This window comes from Sitophilus oryzae, unplaced genomic scaffold (assembly GCF_002938485.1).
Source record: "Sitophilus oryzae breed Bouriz unplaced genomic scaffold, Soryzae_2.0 scaffold_1180_pilon_pilon, whole genome shotgun sequence".
Lineage (NCBI taxonomy): Eukaryota > Metazoa > Arthropoda > Insecta > Coleoptera > Curculionidae > Sitophilus > Sitophilus oryzae.
In genome coordinates, this window is record NW_022145816.1 from 117,293 (window position 1) to 144,417 (window position 27,125).

General features: G+C 33.8%; 1 protein-coding gene across 1 annotated transcript in view; it reads right to left on the minus strand.

The window, feature by feature from the left end:
* Positions 1 to 2,904: 2,904 nt before the first annotated feature.
* LOC115891379 overlaps positions 2,905 to 27,125 on the minus strand; it is a 151,565-nt gene continuing 127,344 nt past the window's right edge. Inside the window, exons 9-10 of the mRNA XM_030911826.1 lie at positions 17,586 to 17,848; positions 2,905 to 3,143 (exon numbers count right to left, since the gene is read on the minus strand). Of these exons, the coding sequence (XP_030767686.1) occupies positions 2,906 to 3,143; positions 17,586 to 17,848 (501 nt within the window). The 3' untranslated portion in view covers position 2,905. The remainder of the gene's footprint in view (positions 3,144 to 17,585; positions 17,849 to 27,125) is intronic.

Consider the following 27,125-nt stretch of genomic DNA (forward strand, 5'->3'; position numbering starts at 1 on the left):
ATACATTAAATAAATTTACTTATATAATTTAAGTAGCAAAGTAAAGAGTAAAGATAACGGCAACAACGCCGGGCTTCCCGCTACCGCGCAACATGACGCCCGGCCGATACGCCGTCAAAACAAGAAAATATTCCAGCCGAATTAAATTCGTCGCACGTCCGCCCCCTTGCCGCTTAACCCAGACTACCGGGCTTCGACGTGTCCGCGTGATGTAGGGGCTGCGTATTGGTGGCGTTGCATGTATATATATATATATATAGAGCAGTTATATATAGTATAGTATATATATATATATATCTCTTAATATGTATATATATATATATATATATATATATATAGTAGTATATATATATATATATATATATATATATATATATATATATATATATATATATATATATATATATGAAATGAACAAAATTCTTACAGCTTTAGTGTATATTAATAAATAATATTTTCTTGCCTTTAGCTGTGTATTTTTTCTAATTTCGAAAAATCGAAAGTAGAGAAAAAATTTTAAAAAAATTAAAAGTAAAAAGAAAATTGTCTTGCTTGTCGTAAAGGGGGGAACCAAGCTCCACTCCCACAACCGGTTTCTGGGCCTACCCTTCATCAGGTGGGCTGTCCAGGGGCTGGTTCTCACCGACACGGCAAGCAAAACGTCTTCTATATCAACAGACGATGTCGTAAAGTGTCGGTGATATATTAGTGCATCTCCCGTCAAAAGATGGTAAAGAGCGTTTTTCGGCCCGCTCAAATATATGAAATGAACAAAATTCTTACAGCTTTAGTGTATATTAATAAATAATATTTTCTTGCCTTTAGCTGTGTATTTTTTCTAATTTCGAAAAATCGAAAGTAAAAAAATTTAAAAAAAATAAAAAATAAAAAGAAAATTGTTTTGCTTGTCGTAAAGGGGAGAACCAAGCTCCACGCCCACAACCGGTTTCTGGGCCTACCCTTCATCAAGTGGGCTGTCCAGGAGCTGGTTCTCACCGATACGGCAAGCAAAACTTCTTCTATATCAACAGACGATGTCGTAAAGTGTCGGTGAGATATTAGTGCATCTCCGTCAAAAGATGGTAAAGAGCGTTTTTCGGCCCGCTCAAATATATGAAATGAACAAAATTCTAACAGCTTTAGTGTATATTAATAAATAATATTTTCTTGCCTTTAGCTGTTATTTTTTCTAATTTTCGAAAATCGAAAGTAAGAGAAAAAATTAAAAAAAATAAAAGAAATAAAAAGAAAATTGTTTTTGCTTGTCGTAAAAGGGGAACCAAGCTCCCTCCCACAACCGGTTTTCTGAGGCCTACCTTCATCAATTGGGCTGTCAGGGCTTTCAGTTCTCACCGGTGCAGCAAGCAAAACTTCCTCTATCAACAGACATTTGATGTCGTAAAGTGTCGGTGAGATATTAGTGCATCTCCCGTCAAAAGATGGTGAGAGCGTTTTTCGGCCCCGCTCAAATATATGAAATGAACAAAAATTCTTACAGCTTTTGGTGTATATTAATAAATAGATCATTTTCTGTTTTAGCTGTCAGTTTTTCTATTTCGAAAAAAAGTAGAGAAAAAATTACAAAAAGCAAAAAAGAAAAATTGTTTTGCTTGTCTTTTTACTTTTTTTTTTTTTTTAATTTTCTACTTTCAATTTTCGAAGTGGAAAATGAAAAAATACACAGCTGAATAAATATTAATATACACTGAAAGCTGTAACGAATTTTGTTCATTTCATATCCATTTGAGCAGGCCGATAACATTTGGCATCGTTTGACCAGACATGTCACTTCTATCTCACCGGAGAATTTACGCTGCCGTATCGGTGAGGACGGCTTCTGGTTGTGACCAATTACGAAGCAATCGGTATGATGCAGGTGCTTTTCAGATTTTTCGGAGGCCCAGAAACCGGTTGTGGGAGTGGAGCTTGGTTCCCCCCTTTACGACAAGCAAAATGTTGCTGCTCTTAATAATATGTAATATGTTGTTGTTGCTAATAATATGTATTAACTAATAATAGCCAATATGTATGCAGCATATGTAATATGTAATAATATGTATACTATAATGCTGTATAATAATAATAATATATAATAACAATATATATATATGTATATGTATATGTAATATATATATATAATATATGTATATATATATATATATATGCTAATATATATATATATATATATATATATATATATATATATATATATATATATATATATATATATATAATTTTTTAGATTTTATTTGAATGAAAAACATAATATCTTGATAATATGGCAACATTATGTATTAGATTAAATTTATAAGAAAGAAGACCCAGAAAGTATCCAGTGGTTCTAAAAATTGTAGCAAAAAATATATTAAAAAAGGGTAAAGAGAAATTACTATATGTTTCTTTTATCAAGATCTACCAGCCCTGAAAATATTTGCAATTATTTAAGAATCAGCCTATAGGTAGGTATACTTGTACTACGCTCCATATCTGCGCTCACTAAGCCACTAAAGGTTCCGTTCTTACCCCCAAATTACTTTACTAATCTTTTATATACTTTACCGATTAATACTATTGCTAGAGCTATCATATGTCCACAAAATTATTATTATTATTATCGTAAAGTGATAAAAAATAGAGAGTGGAACTCCCTCAAAAATTGTGAACGGTAGAATAAAACGGGCGCTATTATTAGGATTCAGAACGCCAATTTATATAAAAATCGGTACAAATGGCTCCAAAGCTCGTGAAAAAAAATGTTTTTGCAGACCAGTGTCATTATTATTATTCAGTTTTAACCCCAACAAGGTAAAGATGGTTAGCAAAACACTCAATCAGAATGATAAAATATGTTTTATTCCAAATATTTCATCATAAAAGTGTACTTCTATACGTATAACTGGAAACACTAGATTAATACAAAAGCTGGCTGAAAATTGTTCTCTTCTGATGTTTCTCCATCTTTTCTTCTTTTAAAATTTAAGCTAATTGGTCTCGGAATTTGAGATCGTTTTGTATTTAGAAAAATATCTTCGGATGATGTCGTTCCTGATTCAGAAATATGTCTGCATTTTTGTCCAAAAACTTTAGTTTCCATTAATTCGATTTTCTTCTCACTTTTCCTATTAATTGGTGGCTTTTTGTTTCTAAAATTAAATATAAGTATTAAAACAACTAAATAATGACAATTCTATAGACGTTCACATGTATTTGTGCCCAGGAGCGGACACAGGAATTTATTTTAGGGGGGGGGGCAAATAAAACTAATTTAGAATATGCTTTGCAGGGCATTTTTAACCCAGAAGCCTAACATTTAACCACATTTAGAGATTTTAGGGGGGCCCGGGCTACATGGGCCCCCCTCTGTATCCGCCACTGTTTGTGCAATCTATGCATAGAATTTGTCAGACCCATAATCAATAGCATTTTGAACCGAACATTTCCAGATCGCGTCATATATTCAATATGGGAACAGTCGATATCTTGTCAGGGCTATTTTTTCGGGGTTCCAGATCGTTTCTAAAGTAGCTCTTAAAAGTACCCCCGAAAGTACCCCTTATAAAAATGAGTTCATGATACACACTAATACATTACAAATGTGTTAGTGCGTATTAAATTAGTGTAAAAGATTAGTACAACTAAACTAAAAAAAATAAACGACACTAAAAGAATAAATTCTAATAACTATTGCAGATTGACTGTTCGCCAAATCACTAAATATTTTCGCATCAGGAGTGTTCGCATCGGAAAGTGTCCATGAAGAAAGGGTGGTACAAATTCGAGGTACGAGTATTGGTATCTCGGTAACCGCAGGGCCGGCGGAAGGCAAATATTTAGACCGGGCGAGTACCCTACCTGGCGCCCTCTCTCACTGATGTGAACTTAGCAGCCAAAAGATAGCGGCCGATTTGCCGAACATAGCCGAAGGGCCAGTGGCGTCGGGCGACTTAACTTAATATGAAATAATCATACAATTTCTTGCAGGAGGATTTTATTAATATTTAAATAGTACTAAAACGAAGTATGCTTCATTATGTTAATATATTATTACCGATATTTTTATACGGATTAATTATTATAATTTTAAATTGACACGCCTAGTGTAATTTTATAAAGTATGTATACATTATACTAATGTAACCAAAATTAAAAAAAAAATAAAAAAACTAATTCATTTATGATAGTACTAGTACTACTACCTTTATCAACAATTCGTTACTATCATATCGACAGAAACAACAAAAAAAAGGTCATGATTTATATCACTACTACTACAGTGGCGTGTTCTTGATCGATTTAGTTTTCGGTATTTTCGTCAGCAGCTAATTTGTTTATAACGTTTTTCCGATTTTTCTCGAAAACTACGTATACTAACAAGATCAACATTTCAGGGATTATAGGGGTCCACTAGACTAATAATAATCCCCCAGTGGCGTGTTCTTGATCGATTTAGTTTTCGGTATTTTCATCAGCAGCCAATTTGTTTATAACGTTTTTCCAATTTTCTCGAAAACTACGTGTACTAACAAGATCAACATTTCAGGGATTATAGGGGTCCGCTAGACTAATAATAATTACCCAGTGGCGTGTTCTTGATCGATTTAGTTTTCGGTATTTTCGTCAGCAGCTAATTTGTTTATACCGTTTTTCCGATTTTCTCGAAAAGTGCGTATACTAACAAGATAAAAATTTCAGGGATTATAGGGGTCCACTAGACTAATAATAATCCCCCAGTGGCGTGTTCTTGATCGATTTAGTTTTCGGTATTTTCGTCAGCAGCCAATTTGTTTATAACGTTTTTCCGATTTTCTCGAAAACTGCGTATACTAACAAGATCAAAATTTCAGGGATTATAGAGGCCCACTAGACTAATAATAATCCCCCAGTGGCGTGTTCTTGATCGATTTAGTTTTCGGTATTTTCGTCAGCAGCTAATTTGTTTATACCGTTTTTCCGATTTTCTCGAAAACTACGTATATTAACAAGATCAAAATTTCAGGGATTATAGGGGTCCACTAGACTAATAATAATCCCCCAGTGGCGTGTTCTTGATCGATTTAGTTTTCGGTATTTTCGTCAGCAGCTAATTTGTTTATAACGTTTTTCCGATTTTCTCGAAAACTGCGTATACTAACAAGATCAAAATTTCAGGGATTATAGAGTCCCACTAGACTAATAATAATCCCCCAGTGGCGTGTTCTTGATCGATTTAGTTTTCGGTATTTTCGTCAGCAGCTAATTTGTTTATACCGTTTTTCCGATTTTCTCGAAAAGTGCGTATACTAACAAGATCAAAATTTAAGGGTTATAGGGGTCCACTAGACTAATAATAATCATCCAGTGGCGTGTTCTTGATCGATTTAGTTTTCGGTATTTTCGTCAGCAGCTAATTTGTTTATACCGTTTTTCCGATATTCTCGAAAACGGCGTATACTAACAAGATCAAAATTTCAGGGATTATAGGGGTCCACTAGACTAATAATAATCATCCAGTGGCGTGTTCTTGATCGATTTAGTTTTCGGTATTTTCGTCAGCAGCTAATTTGTTTATACCGTTTTTCCGATTTTCTCGAAAACGGCGTATACTAACAAGATCAAAATTTCAGGGATTATAGAGTCCCACTAGACTAATAATAATCCCCCAGTGGCGTGTTCTTGATCGATTTAGTTTTCGGTATTTTCGTCAGCAGCCAATTTGTTTATAACGTTTTTCCGATTTTCTTGAAAACTGCGTATACTAACAAGATCAAAATTTCAGGGATTATAGAGTCCCACTAGACTAATAATAATCCCCCAGTGGCGTGTTCTTGATCGATTTAGTTTTCGGTATTTTCGTCAGCAGCCAATTTGTTTATAACGTTTTTCCGATTTTCTCGTAAACTGCGTATACTAACAAGATCAAAATTTCAGGGATTATAGGGGTCCACTAGACTAATAATAATCCCCCAGTGGCGTGTTCTTGATCGATTTAGTTTTCGGTATTTCCGTCAGCAGCTAATTTGTTTATACCGTTTTTCCGATTTTCTCGAAAACTGCGTATACTAACAAGATCAAAATTTCAGGGATTATAGAGTCCCAATAGACTAATAATAATCCCCCAGTGGCGTGTTCTTGATCGATTTAGTTTTCGGTATTTTCGTTAGCAGCTAATTTGTTTATACCGTTTTTCCGATTTTCTCAAAAACGGCTTATACTAACAAGATCAAAATTTCAGGGATTATAGAGTCCCAATAGACTAATAATAATCACCCAGTGGCGTGTTCTTGATCGATTTAGTTTTCGGTAATTTCGTTAGCAGCTAATTTGTTTATACCGTTTTTCCGATTTTCTCGAAAACGGCGTATACTAACAAGATCAAAATTTCAGGGATTATAGAGTCCCACTAGACTAATAATAATCCCCTAGTGGCGTGTTCTTGATCGATTTAGTTTTCGGTATTTTCGTTAGCAGCTAATTTGTTTATACCGTTTTTCCGATTTTCTAGAAAACTGCGTATACTAACAAGATCAAAATTTCAGGGATTATAGAGTCCCACTAGACTAATAATAATCACCCAGTGGCGTGTTCTTGATCGATTTAGTTTTCGGTATTTTCGTCAGCAGCTAATTTGTTTATACCGTTTTTCCGATTTTCTCGAAAAGTGCGTATACTAACAAGATCAAAATTTCAGGGATTATAGGGGTCCACTAGACTAATAATAATCACCCAGTGGCGTGTTCTTGATCGATTTAGTTTTCGGTATTTTCGTCAGCAGCCAATTTGTTTATAACGTTTTTCCGATTTTCTCGAAAAGTGCGTATACTAACAAGATCAAAATTTCAGGGATTATAGGGGTCCACTAGACTAATAATAATCACCCAGTGGCGTGTTCTTGATCGATTTAGTTTTCGGTATTTTCGTCAGCAGCCAATTTGTTTATAACGTTTTTCCGATTTTCTCGAAAACTGCGTATACTAACAAGATCAAAATTTCAGGGATTATAGGGGTCCACTAGACTAATAATAATCCCCCAGTGGCGTGTTCTTGATCGATTTAGTTTTCGGTATTTTCGTCAGCAGCCAATTTGTTTATAACGTTTTTCCGATTTTCTCGTAAACTGCGTATACTAACAAGATCAAAATTTCAGGGATTATAGGGGTCCACTAGACTAATAATAATCCCCCAGTGGCGTGTTCTTGATCGATTTAGTTTTCGGTATTTCCGTCAGCAGCTAATTTGTTTATACCGTTTTTCCGATTTTCTCGAAAACTGCGTATACTAACAAGATCAAAATTTCAGGGATTATAGAGTCCCAATAGACTAATAATAATCCCCCAGTGGCGTGTTCTTGATCGATTTAGTTTTCGGTATTTTCGTTAGCAGCTAATTTGTTTATACCGTTTTTCCGATTTTCTCAAAAACGGCTTATACTAACAAGATCAAAATTTCAGGGATTATAGAGTCCCAATAGACTAATAATAATCACCCAGTGGCGTGTTCTTGATCGATTTAGTTTTCGGTAATTTCGTTTCTCAAAAACGGCTTATACTAACAAGATCAAAATTTCAGGGATTATAGAGTCCCAATAGACTAATAATAATCACCCAGTGGCGTGTTCTTGATCGATTTAGTTTTCGGTAATTTCGTTAGCAGCTAATTTGTTTATACCGTTTTTCCGATTTTCTCAAAAACGGCTTAATACTAACAAGATCAAAATTTCAGGGATTATAGAGTCCCAATAGAGACTAATAATAATCACCCAGTGGCGTGTTCTTGATCGATTTAGTTTTCGGTAATTTCGTTAGCAGCTAATTTGTTTATACCGTTTTTCCGATTTTCTCGAAAACGGCGTATACTAACAAGATCAAAATTTCAGGGATTATAGAGTCCCACTAGACTAATAATAATCCCCTAGTGGCGTGTTCTTGATCGATTTAGTTTTCGGTATTTTCGTTAGCAGCTAATTTGTTTATACCGTTTTTCCGATTTTCTAGAAACTGCATCATACTAACAAGATCAAAATTTCAGGGCTTATAGAGTCCCAATAGACTAAAAATAATCCCCCAGTGGCGTGTTCTTTGATCGATTTAGTTTTCGGTATTTCTTCAGCAGCTCAGCAGCCTAATTTGTTTATAACGTTTTTCCGATTTTCTCGAAAAAGTGCGGTATACTAACAAGATCAAAATTTCAGGGATTATAGAGGTCCCACTAGACTAATAATAATCACCAGTGGCGTCTTCTTGATCGATTTAGTTTTCGGTATTTTCGTCAGCAGCTAATTTGTTTATACCGTTTTTTTCCGATTTTCTCGAAAAGTGCGCATACTAACAAGATCAAAATTTCAGGGATTATAGGGGTCCACTAGACTAATAATAATCCCCCAGTGGCGTGTTCTTGATCGATTTAGTTTTCGGTATTTTCGTCAGCAGCCAATTTGTTTATAACGTTTTTTCCGATTTTCTCTGAAAACTGCGTATACTAACAAGATCAAAATTTCAGGGATTATAGAGGCCCACTAGATAATAATAATCTCCCCAGTGGCGTGTTCTTGATCGATTTAGTTTTCGGTATTTTCGTTAGCAGCTAATTTGTTTATACCGTTTTTCCGATTTTCTCGAAAACGGCGTATACTAACAAGATCAAAATTTCAGGGATTATAGAGGCCCACTAGACTAATAATAATCTCCCAGTGGCGTGTTCTTGATCGATTTAGTTTTCGGTATTTTCGTCAGCAGCCAATTTGTTTATAACGTTTTTCCGATTTTCTCGAAAACTGCGTATACTAACAAGATCAAAATTTCAGGGATTATAGAGGCCCACTAGACTAATAATAATCTCCCAGTGGCGTGTTCTTGATCGATTTAGTTTTCGGTATTTTCGTCAGCAGCCAATTTGTTTATAACGTTTTTCCGATTTTCTCGAAAACTGCGTATACTAACAAGATCAAAATTTCAGGGATTATAGCAGTCCACTAGACTACCATAATAATCCCCCAGTGGCGCTGTTCTTGATCGATTTAGTTTTCGGGTATTTTCGTCAGCAAGCCAATTTGTTTATACCGTTTTTTCGATTTTCTCGAAAACTGGCGTATACTAACAAGATCAAAATTTCAGGGATTATAGAGGGCCAACTAGACTAATAATAATCCCCAGTGGCGTGTTCTTGATCGATTTAGTTTTCGGTATTTTCGTTAGCAGCTAATTTGTTTATACCGTTTTCCGATTTTCTCGAAAACGGCGCGTATACTAACAAGATCAAAATTTCAGGGATTATAGAGGCCCACTAGACTAATAATAATCCCCCAGTGGCTGATGTTCTTGATCGATTTAGTTTTCGGTATTTTTCGTCAGCAGCCAATTGTTTATAACGTTTTTCCTGATTTTCTCTCAAACTGCGTATACTAACAAGATCAAAATTTCAGGGATTATAGGGGTCCACTAGACTAATAATAATCCCCAAGTGGCGTGTTCTTGATCGATTTAGTTTTCGGTATTTCCGTCAGCAGCTAATTTGTTTATACCGTTTTTTCCTGATTTTCTCAAAAACTGCGTATACTAACAAGATCAAAATTTCAGGGATTATAGAGTCCCAATAGACTAATAATAATCCCCAGTGGCGTGTTCTTGATCGAGTTTAGTTTTCGGTATTTTCGTTAGCAGCTAATTTGTTTATACCGTTTTTCCGATTTTCTCAAAAACGGCTTATACTAACAAGATCAAAATTTCAGGGATTATAGAGTCCCAATAGAGACTAATAATAATCACCAGTGGCGTGTTCTTGATCGATTTAGTTTTCGGTAATTTCGTTTCTCAAAACGGCTTATACTAACAAGATCAAAATTTCAGGGATTATAGAGTCCTGACAGTAGACTAATAATAATCACCCAGTGGCGTGTTCTTGATCGATTTAGTTTTCGGTAACAATTTCGTTAGCAGCTAATTTGTTTATACCGTTTTTCCGATTTTCTCAAAACGGCTTATACTAACAAGATCAAAAATTTCAGGGATTATAGAGTCCCAATAGACTAATAATAATCACCCAAAATAGTGTTCTTGATCGATTTAGTTTTCGGTAATTTCGTTAGCAGCTAATTTGTTTATACCGTTTTTCCGATTTTTCTTCGAAACTGCGCGTATACTAACAAGGATCAAAATTTCAGGGATTATAGGGGTCCACTAGACTAATAATAATCCCCCAGTGGCGTGTTTTTTGATCGATTTAGTTTTCGGTATCTTTCGTCAGCAGCCAATTTGTTTATAACGTTTTTCCGATTTTCTCTCGAAAACTACGTATACTAACAAGATCAAAATTTCAGGGATTATAGAGTCCAACTGGACTAATAATAATCCCCAGTGGCGTGTTCTTGATCGATTTAGTTTTCGGTATTTTCGTTGCTTAGCTAATTTGTTTATACCGTTTTTCCGATTTTTCGAAAGCTGCGTATACTAACAAGATCAAAATTTCAGGGGATTATAGGGGTCCACTCAGACGAATAATAATCATCGCAGTGGCGTGTTCTTGCAGTCGATTTAGCTTTCGGGTATTTTCGTTAGCTTAGCCACCTTGTTTATAACGTTTTTCCGATTTTCTCGAAGAGCCTACGTTATACTAACAAGATCAAAATTTCAGGATTATAGAGTCCCACCAGACTAATAATAATCCCCTAGTGGCGTGTTCTTGATCGATTTAGTTTTTGTATTTTCGTCAGCTAATTTGTTTATACACCGTTTTTCCTGATTTTCCTCGAAAAACGGCGTATACTAACAAGATCAAAGTTTCAGGGATTATAGGTGTCCATCTGAGACTAATATCAATCATCCAGTGGCGTGTTCTTTGATCGATTTGGTTTTCGGTATTTTCTTCAGCAAGTCATTTTGTTTATAACGTTTTTTTCGATTTTCTCGAAAACTGCAGTATACTAACAAGATCAAAATTTATACAGTTATAGGGGTCCACTGGACTGAGATGATAATCATCCAGTTAGCGTGTTCTTGATCGATTTCAGTTTTCGGTATTTTCGTCAGCTGGCTAATTTGTTTATACCGTTTTTCGATTTTCTTCGAAAACTGGCGTATACTAACAAGATCAAAATTTCAGGGATTATGGAGTCCCACTAGACTAATAATAATCCCCAGTGGCGTATTCTTGATCGATTTAGTTTTCGGTATTTTCTTCAGCAATGAATTTGTTTATAACGTTTTTCTGATTTTCTCGAAGACCGAATATACTGAACAAGATCAAAATTTAATTTAAGGGTTATAGGGGTCCACTAGACTAATAATAATCATCCAGTGGCGTAGTTCTTGATCGAGTTTAGTTTTCGGTATATTTTCGTCAGCAGCTAATTTGTTTATACCGTTTTTCCGATTTTCTCGAAAACGGCGCATACTAACAAGATCAAAATTTCAGGGATTATAGGGGTCCACTAGACTAATAATAATCATTCAGTGGCGTGTTTCTTGATCGATTTAGTTGGTATTTTTTCGTCAGCAGCTAATTCTGTTTATACCGTTTTTCCTGATTTTCGAAAACGGCATTATACTAACAAGATCAAAGATTTCAAGGATTATAGAGGTCCACTAGACTAATAACAATCCCCAGTGGCGTGTTCTTGATCGATTTAGTTTTCGGTATTTTTCGTCAGCAGCCAATTTGTTTATAACGTTTTTCCGATTTTCTCGAAAACTGCGTATACTAACAAGATCAAAATTTCAGGGATTAGAGTCCCACTAGACTAATAATATGACTCAGTGCGGCAGTGTTGTTGATCGATTTGTTTTTCGGTATTTTCGTCAGCAGCCAATTTGTTTATAACGTTTTCCGATTTTCTCGTAAACTGCGTATATTAACAAGATCAAAATTTCAGGGATTAGGTCCACTAGACTAATAATAATCCCCCAGTGGCGTAATTCTTGATCGATTTAGTTTTTCGGTATTTCCGTCAGCAGCTAATTTGTTTATACCGTTTTTCCGATTTTCTCGCAAACGGCGTATACTAACAAGATCAAAATTTCAGGGATTATAGAGGCCCACTAGACTAATAATAATCTCCCAGTGGCGTGTTCTTGATCGATTTAGTTTTCGGTATTTTCGAAAATATCGATACAAATATAGATCAAGAACACGCCACTGGGTGATTATTATTAGTCTAGTGGACCCCTATAATCCCTGAAATTTTGATCTTGTTAGTATACGCAGTTTTCGAAAAAATCGGAAAAAGTGTATAAACAAATTAGCTGCTGACGAAAATACCGAAAACTAAATCGATCAAGAACACGCCACTGGGTAATTATTATTAGTCCAGCGGACCCCTATAATCCCTGAAATTTTGATCTTGTTAGTATACGCACTTTTCGATAAAATCGGAAAAACGGTATAAACAAATTAGCTGCTAACGAAAATAACGAAAACTAAATCGATCAAGAACACGCCATTGGGGGATTATTATTAGTCTAGTGGGCCTCTATAATCCCTGAAATTTTGATCTTGTTAGTATACGCAGTTTTCGAAAAAATCGGAAAAAGTGTATAAACAAATTAGCTGCTGACGAAAATACCGAAAACTAAATCGATCAAGAACACGCCACTGGGTAATTATTATTAGTCCAGCGGAGCCCTATAATCCCTGAAATTTTGATCTTGTTAGTATACGCACTTTTCGATAAAATCGGAAAAACGGTATAAACAAATTAGCTGCTAACGAAAATACCGAAAACTAAATCGATCAAGAACACACCACTGGGTGGTTATTATTAGTCTAGTGGACCCCTATAATCCCTGAAATTTTGATCTTGTTAGTATACGCAGTTTTCGAGAAAATCGGAAAAACGTTATAAACAAATTGGCTGCTGACGAAAATACCGAAAACTAAATCGATCAAAAACACGCCACTGGGGGATTATTATTAGTCTAGTGGGACTCTATAATCCCTGAAATTTTGATCTTGTTAGTATACGCACTTTTCGAAAAAATCGGAAAAAGTGTATAAACAAATTAGCTGCTGACGAAAATACCGAAAACTAAATCGATCAAGAACACGCCACTGGGTAATTATTATCAGTCTAGTGGGACTCTATAATCCCTGAAATTTTGATCTTGTTAGTATACGCCGTTTTCGAGAAAATCGGAAAAACGGTATAAACAAATTAGCTGCTGACGAAAATACCGAAAACTAAATCGATCAAGAACACGCCACTGGATGATTATTATTAGTCTAGTGGACCCCTATAACCCTTAAATTTTGATCTTGTTAGTATACGCAGTTTTCGAGAAAATCGAAAAAACGTTATAAACAAATTGGCTGCTGAAGAAAATACCGAAAACTAAATCGATCAAGAACACGCCACTGGGGGATTATTATTAGTCTAGTGGGACTCTATAATCCCTGAAATTTTGATCTTGTTAGTATACGCAGTTTTCGAGAAAATCGGAAAAACGGTATAAACAAATTAGCTGCTGACGAAAATACCGAAAACTAAATCGATCAAGAACACGCCACTGGGGGATTATTATTAGTCTAGTGGGACTCTATAATCCCTGAAATTTTGATCTTGTTAGTATACGTAGTTTTCGAGAAAATCGGAAAAACGTTATAAACAAATTGGCTGCTGACAAAAATACCGAAAACTAAATCGATCAAGAACACGCCACTGGGTAATTATTATTAGTCTACTGGGACTCTATAATCCCTGAAATTTTGATCTTGTTAGTATACGCAGTTTTCGAGAAAATCGGAAAAACGGTATAAACAAATTAGCTGCTGACGAAAATACCGAAAACTGAATCAATCAAGAACACGCCACTGGGTGATTATTATTAGTCTAGTGGGACTCTATAATCCCTGAAATTTTGATCTTGTTAGTATACCCAGTTTTCGAGAAAATCGGAAAAACGGTATAAACAAATTAGCTGCTAACGAAAATACCGAAAACTAAATCGATCAAGAACACGCCACTGGGGGATTATTATTAGTCTAGTGGGACTCTATAATCCCTGAAATTTTGATCTTGTTAGTATACGTAGTTTTCGAGAAAATCGGAAAAACGTTATAAACAAATTGGCTGCTGACGAAAATACCGAAAACTAAATTGATCAAGAACACGCCACTGGGTGATTATTATTAGTCTAGTGGACCCCTATAATCCCTGAAATTTTGATCTTGTTAGTATACGCAGTTTTAGAGAAAATCGGAAAAACGATATAAACAAATTAGCTGCTGACGAAAATACCGAAAACTAAGTCCATCAATAACACGAAACTGTGTGCTTCTAGTTAGTAGTGATATAAATCATGACCTTTTTTTGTTGTTTCTGTCGATATGATAGTAACCAATTGTTGATAAAGGTAGTAGTACTAGTACTATCATAAATGAATTAGTTTTTTATTTTTTTTTTAATTTTGGTTACATTAGTATAATGTATACATATTTTATAAAATTACACTAGGCGTGTCAATTTGAAATTATAATAATTAATCCGATATAAAAATATCGGTAATAATATATTAACATAATGAAGCATATTTCGTTTTAGTACTATTTAAATATTAATAAAATCCTCCTGCAAGAAATTGTATGATTATTTCATATTAAGTTAAGTCGCCCGACGCCACTGGCCCTTCGGCTATGTTCGGCAAATCGGCCGCTATCTTTTGGCTGCTAAGTTCACATCAGTCCCTCTCTCGGTATTATAATTCTCTTTTTCTTTCAATACTATCCTTTAACTACAACCCTTCTACAACTAAGCATATTTATGCTACTGTAATAATAAAATTTAACTTAAAGATACTTCAAAATTCTTCTTTTCTTTCAATCTTAGTCTGCGGTTATTGTTTTTTGTATACCGGGTGCGTCTCGAAATTGACTCACCCCTATAATTTTTTTACATAAAATACGAATTTGATATTAGTATATGACATAAATTAGGATTGATTGAATATTCAGTTGTTTTGGGCCACTTCCTGTTTCACCGGTAATGACTAAAACTTTTGATTTTTAAATGGCAATGGTTCAATCGGTATATTTCTACTTCATTCGATAGAAAATGACACTCTGAGTACAATGACATATCATATGTCAACTTTTGACATTTTCGTTCAAAAAACATATTTTAAATTTCAATCTAGAGTGCCATGGCTCTGTTAAAAACACCAATTTTTAAACAAGGAGCCTTGGGAAAATAGATTTGATCATCTAATGTTTTTCGTGTCTTGTCCTGGCCGGTCCAAAAGGTGCCAAAGTCGTATTTTTAATCGAAAATATCAAAAGATGACATTTGTCATAAAGTAGAAATATACCCAGGGTGCTATTTAAAAATCTTAAGTTGTAGTAATTTCCGATGAAACAGGAAGTGACCAAAAACAATTTAATACGTCAATTAACCCTAATTTATGTCGTATACTAACATACCAAATTTCGTTTTTTTTTCTGGAAAAATAAACAAGTTATAGGGGTGAGCCACTTTTGAAACGCACCCGGTATATAGAGTTCCAACTTCGGCAGTCTCGTTCTGGTATCAGTAATCTTTGAATATATTAGTATTTAGTTTCAAGCAGTTGCATTATTTTTCTATAAGAATTTAAGAAAAATTTCTTTTCTTTTTCACAATCAATTATTTCGTGCAGAATCAGTTTATGATCAGATACAGTTTTGTCGGCTTCAAAATAAGGTTCAGCCAGTGTTTGAGATGTATTCCTTTGTCTTGCTCTAATGAGAAAATTCTACGATTCTGCTACTATTTTCTCTCTACAATTTCCTGTTTCACAATGTACCGTTTGTGTCCGGGAAGAGTTCATAGATTCATAGTTGTCGATTTTCGAAAGAAATCAGTACATTTATATTATTTCGTATATTTTTCATTTTATTGATTTTATGGAAAGCACTGTTCATTAAAATGTTGTATCCTATGTTATAGGGCTGGTTTCTCTCTACAATTTCCTGTTTCACAATGTACCGTTTGTGTCCGGGAAAAGTTCATGGATTCATAGTTCTCGATTTTCGAAAGAAATCAGTACATTTATATTATTTCGTATATTTTTCATTTTATTGATTTTATGGAAAGCACTGTTCATTAAAATGTTGTAGCCTATGTTATAAAACTTGTTTCTCTCTACAATTTCCCTTATTTATTATTACACCTTCATATTATTACATATTATTACACATTCAATTGGGAAAATGAAAATCACCAAGAGATTGATATATTTTCCCACTGCTGCTAATAAATTAATTTAACTAATGAGGCAAACTTATAAGTTTTTTTTTGGATAATAAGGATATCGAGATCCTCTTCCGCTTCTTGCGAATGAATATTTATCTCATATAATCCAGCCATTTATGACAAATAAAAGGGTAGTAGAAAAAGTGCGATTTTGAGCAGTCAGTCTAAAACTGTCAATTTTGCTGGCTCTTGACACAAAACATTTTGTTTAGAGAAAATTTATAAAAACAAGAATTATAGAAAGAAAGGTTTTTTACAAAAAGTTGATAGCTTTTGAATTATAAGTAAAATTCCACGAAAAATCAGATTTATTAAAATCAGATATTATATTAAAATTGTCCATGTATATTCTTTTTGTAATTTTAAAGACTTAAATTTTTTTGAATTGTATTATTTGTATTGTGTATTTTTTGTTGTTTGCATTTTTTTGTGATTTTGTTGTTTGTGAGTGCTTTGTCGATGAAGCTGTTTTGGCTTTTTGTACAATAAAGCGTTGTTTGTTTGTTGTTTGTTGTATATTTTTTTTATTTTGATTAAGATTTTTCCACGAAAATGAATTCGCAAATTCCAGTTTCGAATAGAGCACCCAAAAAACTTATAGAATGGAAGAAATTAAAACTATCCGACAGCTTTCGTGCAAAGGATTTTTTTGGAGCATAATTTCAGTAAACTATAATAGGATACGGATATAGTACCTAGTGTTTATAATGTTTAGTCAGATATTCTTCCCCATGTGGTGTGGTAATTGGTAATATTTTAATGTGGAACTTGATAGTACCGATTAATTATTGATCTGTTCATTCGTTACTCTTTGTTTAGATTACCGTTTTTAAATATTTTAGTTGCCATCGTGGCGCCCCTCGTAAAAGGCGCCCCGGCCGGCCGCCCGGGTCGCCCGGCCTTTCCGCCGGCCCTGGGTAACCGTAATAGAAAGAACATGGTTAAATTGGGGCAAAGTTGCGCCTTTGGATGTTCACCAAGTTGCTCTCAAAAAAAAGTTTTAAAATTTTCAAGGATTGCTGAGTTTTTTGGAAAAAACGGATTTTTTGGAAAATCAATGTTATTTTTTCCTGTCATTAATTTTTAGAAAATCCAAAAACTAATTGCGCATTCTCATAGCCACTTCATCAGGGCTATCTGATAGTATTTTTAGATTTTCAAATTAGCTGATAACTTGTGAGATACAAAGGACAACTTATTTTTTTTAAATATGGACCTGCATTTTTTATTTCAGATTTTGAAAGAACTCGGTCTCCTGAGTACAATGATATGCCACACTTTATAATTTTTTTTGTTTTCTTAACAACTTTAAGTTTAATTATACCGACATAGTTTTTAGCTTCATATTCTAAATTTAAAGAAACAACACAATTAATATCAAGAATATACTTACTTTATATTTTGACTATAAGAGGGCATAGCATTATCTGATGCATCTTCACTGGTGGAAAATCCCTTGCTTTCAGAACCAGGCCTTTTTATTAATTGTTGTTTATTTTCCACCTTTTCACGTACCAAATAATTCATATAAGCTCTCCTATATTCTGGTTGGCATTCAAAACGACCATCGAACTGTTCTGGTTCCTGATGATTAAAAACAGTATGATGCTGAAGTGCAGCAGGGTTCCAGTCCCTTTTCTGCGCTTTCGTTCTCATCTGAAATTGTCTATATGTACAGGGTGTCCCACTAAGAATAGCTCTCGGCTGTATCTCGAAAAGCATCAATCGTAGAGCTTGAAGAAAAAGATATTTGAAACTAAAGAGACCATGAGAAATTGCTGGAAATTGCTGAGAAATGGCTGTTCAAGTTTGTAGACCGGCTGCTAGAGGGTGTAACTTCTATGGAAAATAACCAAAATGGAATTTTTAAGAAAGTTTACCTAGATAAGATGTAATATAAATAATAATTTCATAATCTTCAGTAAATTTTGGATCTTTTTTGTTAGAACCGTTTTCCCTATCTGCTAAAATAAAGTGGTGGGGAAGGTTAGATTTGTTTTTATTTAAATGTTAATAACTCCGGACTGGATGATCGGAATCCAACAAATAAGCTCGTTTAAAAGAGCGTTTCTTACTTCATATTATACCGTATAAATAATAATAATAAGCTTTTGAATGTAGACGCCAGGGGACGCTGTCTTACAATTTAACAAACATTGCGCGTTTTTTTTCAAAAAAATTAAATGCGATAGTAATATGTAATATGTAATTTTAGCTGATACTAAAGAGTAATAAAAGCTTAACAAGTCAGCGAAAACCACATCTTGACACCTTTTTTCAAACCAAAGTTATTAGGAAAATTATAATAAATACGAAAATATAAGCCCTTAATTACCTTATTTTTCTAACAAGGTATCACTAGCCCTCTTGATTATGACCATTTTAATAAAAAAAATAAGATAAAAAATATTATTTTATTCAAAAAATCGACAATGAACCAGAATACCATAATACTAGGTGTAGTAATATCTAATAATTAAGATATCCGTGACGGTGGACAAGAAACGACACCTCAATGAATCCATGGTAGGCTTGGAAAAAAGTTGCTTTTAGCGGGATAGTTTAAACATTAAAATATTATTATATCAACATTTTGATAGTCTCAGCAGCGTTTTTTTATCTTTTGTTTGCTTTTCTAAAAATGCCTTTCTTCAGTAGAAAAAAAAACGCTACTAAGACGATCAAAATGACCATGACTTCACTGAGGCGTCGTTTCTTATTAACTGTCATTGATATCTTAATTATTAGATATTAAATCTGGTATTATGGTATTCTGGTATATTGACGATTTTTGAATAAACTAATTATTTCTATCTTATTTTTTTGTCAGAATGTTCATAATCAAGGGGGCTACTGTAACCGTGTTGTAAAAATAAGGTAATTAAGGGCTTATTTTTCCGTATTTATTATATTTTTGCTAATATATTCGGTTTGAAAGAAGATATCAAGATGCGTTTTTTGCTGGCTTTTTAAGCTTTTATTACTCTTTACTATCAGCTAAAATTACATATACTATCGCATTTAGTTTTTTTTTTGAAAAAACGCGCAATGTTTGTTAAATTGTAAGACAGCGCCCCCTAGCGTCTACATTCAGAAGCTTATTATTATTGTTTATACGGTATAATATAGAGTAAGAAACTTTCTTTTAAACGAGCCCATGTTTGTTGGATTCCGTCCATCCAGTCCGGAGTTATTAATATTTAAATAAAAACAGATCTAACCTTCCCCCACCACTTTATTTTGGCAGATAGGGGAAAATGATTCTTATAAAAAATATTCAAAATTTACTGGAGATTATGAATCTATTATTTATAGTACCTGTTATCTAGGCAAAATTGTGTAAAAGCTCCTTTTTCTAATTTTTTTAGCAGTTGCGCCCTCTAGCGGCCGTTCTACAAACTTAAAAATAATTTCAAGCAATTTCTCAGGACCTCTTTAATTATAAATATTTTTTTCCGCAGGCCCTATGGCTTTCAGAGATACAGCCGAGAGCTATTCTTAGTGGGACACCCTGTACATTTTTAGTTTACAGGCCAATTTAATTATAGAGGGGAGGTAAAAAAATATTGTCAATTATATTTTATAAGTTAAAAGACTTAGCTTGTGATATTTTATTTTAGACTTTGAAAATACTACGGTTAAAAAAACCAAAAAACATCGATCTGTTTTCGATACGTATAGAAAATAAATTTAAAAAACATATAAGTTTTGTAGAGGATGATTTTAAAACTTAAATTCGGCAAATCGGCAGTTTGTTTAAAAATACTCCGGACATGCCAATTAATATATAAAATTGCGCCCTAGTTCGGGACTCGTTGTAGGGATGGGAGAAAACATTCCAAAAGGGGCTTCCATAATGGTCTTCCTGCCGAGGAGCAATGGGAAAGACAACTCCAGTACAAGGTTATCAAGTTGGCGAGACATCAACTCGAGAGAGGAGAATCATGGTCAGGTCTTCACAATAGGAATTGAACTTGAATCCAAGGAGGCAATAGAGAAAGAGGGATATATCCTCTATTATAGATTCGGGAGAACACCGCACCGGTATCAGGTCTAAAGAAAGACCAAGTTAAAGAGGTGGAGAAAATGGAGATAGATCTTCCAGCATCCACCTCACAGGTTCCTCAGCCGGAGACAAGTTCCTCGACTGTGAAGGGCACGGAAGACCAAAACCCCAACCGTGGAAGGGTGTATACCCTCGGAGAAGGAACATTTGCTTTCAGAAGAGGATGGGAAATATCCTGTCCCCCCTACAACATGAATGATGGGTTATATACTGTATAATAGGTGGAGTACAAGAGAGGAGGATGCAAGAGATCTTTAAGGTCGCAGTGATTAACCCCCTCCCTCCCGCTTTTTAGATCTGCGCCTGGTTGATGTAAGTAAATTTTATACACCCATTTCTAAATACGAGATATGATTTCAACGGCATTTTTTAAATGACAACCCTGTACTTTATATACTTAAACAACGTTTTTTTGTTGTTCTTTTTAAAGGGTATATCTAGGGTTGGAACCTTTGGTGTTACAACAGCAAAATAAAACACTAATTCACCACAATACACCAAAACACTTTTCTTTTGCCCTGAATGCGCGTTTGCCAACCGTGTTAGCATCATCAGCAGATGATTGAAACTAAAAGTTTAGTCTAGTAGTTTTAATCATCTGCTGATGTCGCTAACATGGTTAGCGAAACGGCTGTCCAGTGCAAAAAAAAAGTGTTTTGGTGTATCGTGGTGAATTAGTGTTTTATTTTGCAGGGTATTTTAAGTTCGATATGCTTGTCAAATTTAATTTCTATTCATGGAACAAAGTGAGACAAGTATTGAGGAAATGAAATAACGAATTAGGCAGATAATTTTCGCTAAAGTACTTAGATATGTTTACAGATAGACTTCCAGTTCCGTTTAGAGCATTCCGAGTTAGTAACGGGATATTTTGAATATTTATCGAAAAATTCTATAGATTTAAAATAATTTTTTGATAGAGAAAAAGATCATAATTGATTAAATATATTTTAAATGAGAAAAAATTATATAGAAAATAGTTTAAATTTATCACGCATCTGTAACTTGATATAACATGATGAGCAAAAAGCGCGCCAAGCTTTAAAAGTAAAGTGCTTGTGATAAACTAATGCTTTATTATTATTATTTGCAATAATATTAATATTTAAAAAAATTGTCGATAACTTTATATCCCAAATTGGGAACATACCTACAATATAAAAAATCTTAACATGTTCAAAAATTAAATTAATTAAATTTCATGTTATGCAAATTAAATATATTGTAATCGCAAAAGATTCTCCGATGCACGTCATCAGTCATATACCTCATCAGTAATAAACCTGACTAAATGAAATTTTGGCATATATATACAGGCCCGGCAATTGATCTCTAGGCATAGGAATGACATGCATTGGAATGAAACGCCTATAAAAAGTCTATGCTTAAACAGAGATGGACAACTTCCCCGTTTCCACTTCCACTACGACTGTCTACTTAGACAAACTCCAATAAGATAACAAATTTTGGAAATTCCGCCACCTCTCAGCCACTCATGATACCCATCTCCCTACCCTTTATTTATCGCCATTATTTTATTTCCCTTCCCGCGCCTCCTCCAACTCGCTATTCCGTCTCCCGTCAGTTCATCACGGAGTTGCCAGGTCTAGCGGTTTCGTCTGTAAGCTACCGATCTACCGATTTAAAGAAAAAATCTAATGATATGTTCAACTGCGTCTTTAGTTTTTACAATAGAAGCACTTTTAAAAAGCTGACTTATTTGACTAAAAATTAAGCGACTGCCGCGTTGGAATCTGTATAATCTGACTTTATTATTGTTTCATTAAATTTTATTTAGTAATAACGCACATACAGGTCATTGTTCTGTCTAGTTGCAGAGTTACAGAGATATTCTTAAAAATCCTTATTAGGCGCGGTATTGGCGACATGCCCGAAGAAGTTGATATCTTTTGAAAAGATTTTGTTTCATTCATCTACTAAAGTTGAACCCATATTTTCTCCAAAAAAATGTAAACAAAAAACAAAATTTAAGTTAAGAAACGACCCAAATTCGGACAAATATTTTAGTGATTTTCCTATCAAAAAAATTGTTGAGTTGAGAGTTGCTACAGCTTTCCCATTGAAATGAAATTAATTTTAGATATTACTGATCAAAATTTGTACAAAGGTAAAAAGTGAGTGCTACACTAATTTGTGACTGCTATCCCTACTTGTTATAGTTTTATATGTTTTTATTAATATATTAATATTATTCAATTCAATATTTTTTTAAATATCAAATAATATACGTAGCTATTTGTAATGCTTGTTATATTTATTATATTTGTATTTTATTTGAGTGATCTATTATTACGACACATAGGAATGCTAATTTTGGACTTAAATATTATATTTTATTTTGTTTCTGTTCTTTTGATTTTTGTTGAAGATCTACCGAGAATTTTGTTCTCGTATAGAATTATAATCTAACAAACCCGGCAACCCTGTTCGGCTACTTATAAAGTTTTTTCGGCCTAAAGCTCCGCGCGCACTGAAGGGGTATCGGCGAGAGCGAGCGGCACGACCGGTCGGAAAGTCGATTGTAGCCGCGCACTGGAGTCGCACGATCGACGCGCAACGGTCGAGAGTACGTCACCAGTATAAATTTGGGCATAGACGAGAAGTTTATTCAAATTCATTCGGCATTTCAAAAAATTATAAAGTATTATTACTATTTATATTTTTATGCAACTTTTTATATTTTATGCTTTATGATGGAAATTAATATTATTTAGATCTTAACCAAACACACATTAATATATTTAGATCTTAACAAACCACATAAAATTAGTGAAATAGAGTGGAAGATGGGGATAAAATATACTACATGACTCTTAGCTTGACCGATTTTAACAAATTTGGTATCATTCAAAAGGGCTTAATTTGTTCTTTAAAAACAAAGCTAGATATGAAAAAGAATCAAATAAAACTTCTATTTTTAGTTTTTTAATCTAAATAAATGTCATTACAAACATTTATATATAGCTTTTATTTTAAGTTTTTAAAATCTTTGTTTTAAGTCAGTAGTAAATAAAACGAAACTTTTGTTTACATTTTGTTTAATGATTGACGTTTCGACTAATTTTAATTCGATCTTCTTCAGAATCTATAACATACGCATAAATGATGTTCTACGTTTGTGGTAAGAAAAATTATATATTAAACACATTGTTAGTGATAAAATAGTATTGTATATTATAGATTCTGAAGAAGACCGAATTAAAATTGGTCGAAACGTCAATCATTAAACAAAATGTAAACAAAAGTTTCCTTTTATTCACTACTGACTTAAAACCAAGATTTTAAAACCTTAAAATATAATAAAAAAGTCAAAGAAAATTAAAAAAAGAAAAAATATATAGTTTTTATTTTATAGTACCGTATGATCGAAAAGAAACGGCATCAACGATGACCACGAAATGAAGGTCGGTGTCATTTTATATGTAAATGTATATGGGAAATGTCATCAATCGTCATTTCCCATCCAACTAGACGCCGTTTTTTATCATACGGTAGAGATATGTACAAATATTTTATTTAAACATAAATATTATTTTCTCTATTGGTACCTTGTACGGGGCGATCAACATAGTAACATTATTTATCAGCTGTTATTACTAACGTCAAAACAAACCAAAAATTAAATAATATGATAAGTTTTTTGACGATATTTAAATTAGATTTCCATAATAATGTGAGATAATCAAAACGAGATGAGAAATAAATGGGTTTAATCGGAAGGTTTTCTAATTCAGTTATTGAATAAGTGTATTAAACAATATGGGTTACGTGCTTGTAAGAATTTTTTTATAAAAAACCGCATATTAAGTATGATATGGTGTCGTACACTTTCGATTAATAATTCATCGGAAATGTTTAATGTAAAACCGCTCCACTAAAAACAGTCGCTCGGCGTAGACTATTCGTCCCCCTCCCATGCATTCTCTGATTTCGCCTGATGGCACCGATAGCTCGAATGTCGCCGATAGCTCGAAGCGCACCGACCTATTGCGGTGCGCGGGCTTACATTTATTTCAACGTAAACTGAAAATTACGTGCCGCTCGCTCGCGCCGATACCCATTCAGTACGTGCCCTCCTTAATTACTTTGTAACCGCCGCGCCGTCGCCGACCGACGGCGAAGGTGTCGGGGCGACTGCTAGGAAGATCGTACAGTATTGCCATTTCATAGAATTGCACTTGCTATTTTAGAAATGATTTCAAAGTTTTGCATGTTACTTTTCGTTTTAGAAAGAAGTTATGTGCGTAGAGAAAACATTCTTAAAATTGTTTCGTACTTTATTTAATATTTCATTAGCAGGCAAGATAATGGGATTAGAAGATTTGGGATTTGGGATAAGCCAACATAATTTCGATTTAATAGAATGGCAACACTGTCCGTCCTGTTTCTATCTCTTCGATTCTATTCTATTAGTAAGCGGTAGCCCCCACACAAGCGTCTTAAAGACCCGTCCGGCGCCCCCTCTCGCAGAGACTCTCTCGTCGTATCACTTCTATGATCACTTCCCCTATACGATGGTAGGGAAAAGACACTTTATCCGTCTCTGTTGCACTGCAGTGTATTTTGCAGCCTTACCATCTTTTTTATCGCATTGAAAACCTCATATTGATAATGTTCCTTTGCCAGCAGTGTATAAGTCGGTTCAGAACGTTCTACAAAATTTTCCGACACCTAACATCCACTCTTCTCTATTTAGCCAGAGACTTCTCTATTTTGTAGTTCTTTATCCATACTCTCCCTCCAGCTTGGTCGCGGCCTTCTTCTTTTATTTCTGCCTCGAGGTGTCCACAGTAAAATTTGTTTTGGTATTCGTTGCACATGACCAAACCAAATGAGTTATTTTGTTCTTATGTCGTCCACAATTGTGTGTTCTGCTCCTATAATCTCTCTTACTCTGTCGTTGATTATTTTTTCTCTTTTCGATTTTCCAGCAGATCTTCTCCATTAATCCATTTCGGTCCCAATTGGCATGTTCTCTGTTCTACTTTTCAACTACCAGACTTCGCTTCCGTAAGTTATTATGCTTTTCACACAACTTTTCGTAAAGATGTTTAAATTTGATGTTTAATTTAAGATACCGAGCAGTTCTTCATTTTATTCTATAGAGCAAATGATTTTAACAGATATTTATTTAGATTATAGCTGCAAAAATTAGTTTAAACCGAATTTTATTATCGCTATGTTGGTCACATTGCCCCGTGTTCAGCAATGTTATCCTTTATTACTTGACAATTATCCTAGTATACTCTGTTTTTTTTCTCAGGTAAGATTTCGACAGACGATGACAGAAGAAAAGCAGATCACATCCCATATCAATCTATTTATTTTACTAATAAAAGTTTCTAATAATTTTTAAGTTAACTATGGATGGGTTTAAATATAAATCCGTCATGCGTCGTCTCTTGTTGTTTTTAACCAGTTTTATTGGTTTATTTCAAAAATGACAGATGGTATTTCAATTTTATTGGTTCGACGGAACGATGAACGACAAACGGACGCCGATACGTATGAACTCGCCTTTAGATTTTTTAGATTTTTGACACTTGTCAAAGTCTTGCCAAATTATAGGTTATAATTTTGTGTCAACTTTTGTCAAATACCCTGCGTTTTGGAAGATGATGCATTTTGATTCGTGTTATTACGTGTGTTTTGTGTCTTTTTGAAGTCAAGTAGAGGAAAATCGAGTGAAAATTAACTGTACAACCAGAGCACAGTTTATAGTTAATACTCGCTGCTCAGACAGAAAGTCTTATACACAAATAAAGTTACCATCAATAAAGTTCGTATACCATCTCGTCGTAGATAAGTGCATCTCGAATATGGTAGAAGGACCATACTAAAGACATACTAAAAACTGGACTAGCTGTAAAATATCGACATCACACGATAGGTAAATAATGGATTTTAATACTGCAGAAAAATAATGTCAAAAGGTACTGGTTTAAAAAAATTTAAATTAAAGTTAATTAATCAACCTTTACGGTATAAAATTTGGTAAGTGTTATTATTAATAAAATAGTTTGTTTTATTTATGTTGTTTTATTTATGTTGTTTTATTTATACCTGTGGAATATTACAAATTTGTATTTGTACATAAGTTATATTGATAAATAATATAATCGTAAATGCCGGAAGTTTCATAAAGCTTGAAAGTAAGAAATAATTTTTTTTTTATTTTTTTGGTATGTTGTCACGCGTTTTGGCCTTAGCTCGGCTCTTTTAAATAAAAAAAAAAAAAAATTAGAAAAGAAGTAAAAAAAATACGAAGAAGAAAAAAATATTATTAAGTTAGCGATTAGGAAAAATAAATATTTATGGAATTTGCAGGGGTCTAGTCGCGAACAAATTTATGCCCTAGCTCAGAAAATTCGGAGAGTAGAGGCGGGTTTAGACGGAAAAAAAAGTCAGAAATCCCCCAAGGTGTATTTAGGGCCTTACAAGTTCCACAAATACATAAATAAAAAAAAGTAAATAAATAAACAAAAAAAAGTCAAGATCTTAGAGAATTATGCAGACATAGGGCCAAAGGAAATATAAAAAATAATGCAAACTGATTAGTTTCAGTACCCTCTATTGAAATATAAAAGGAAAATATAGGAAACAGTAAATAGAAAATACCAAATAGCAAATAGTAAATTAAATAAATCAATAAAAAAAAATTGTGCACCAAGAAAAATATATCTCACAATACGCAAGTAACAAAATTACGTAAATACCTAGGTACCTTTCGTGATCACGTAAGATTTACAAAATAAAATATATATGTATATATCAGCGCAACTAAATTCAGCTAAGATATCAAATTAATCAACAAATTAATAAATCAAATAAATAATACTAAACCAA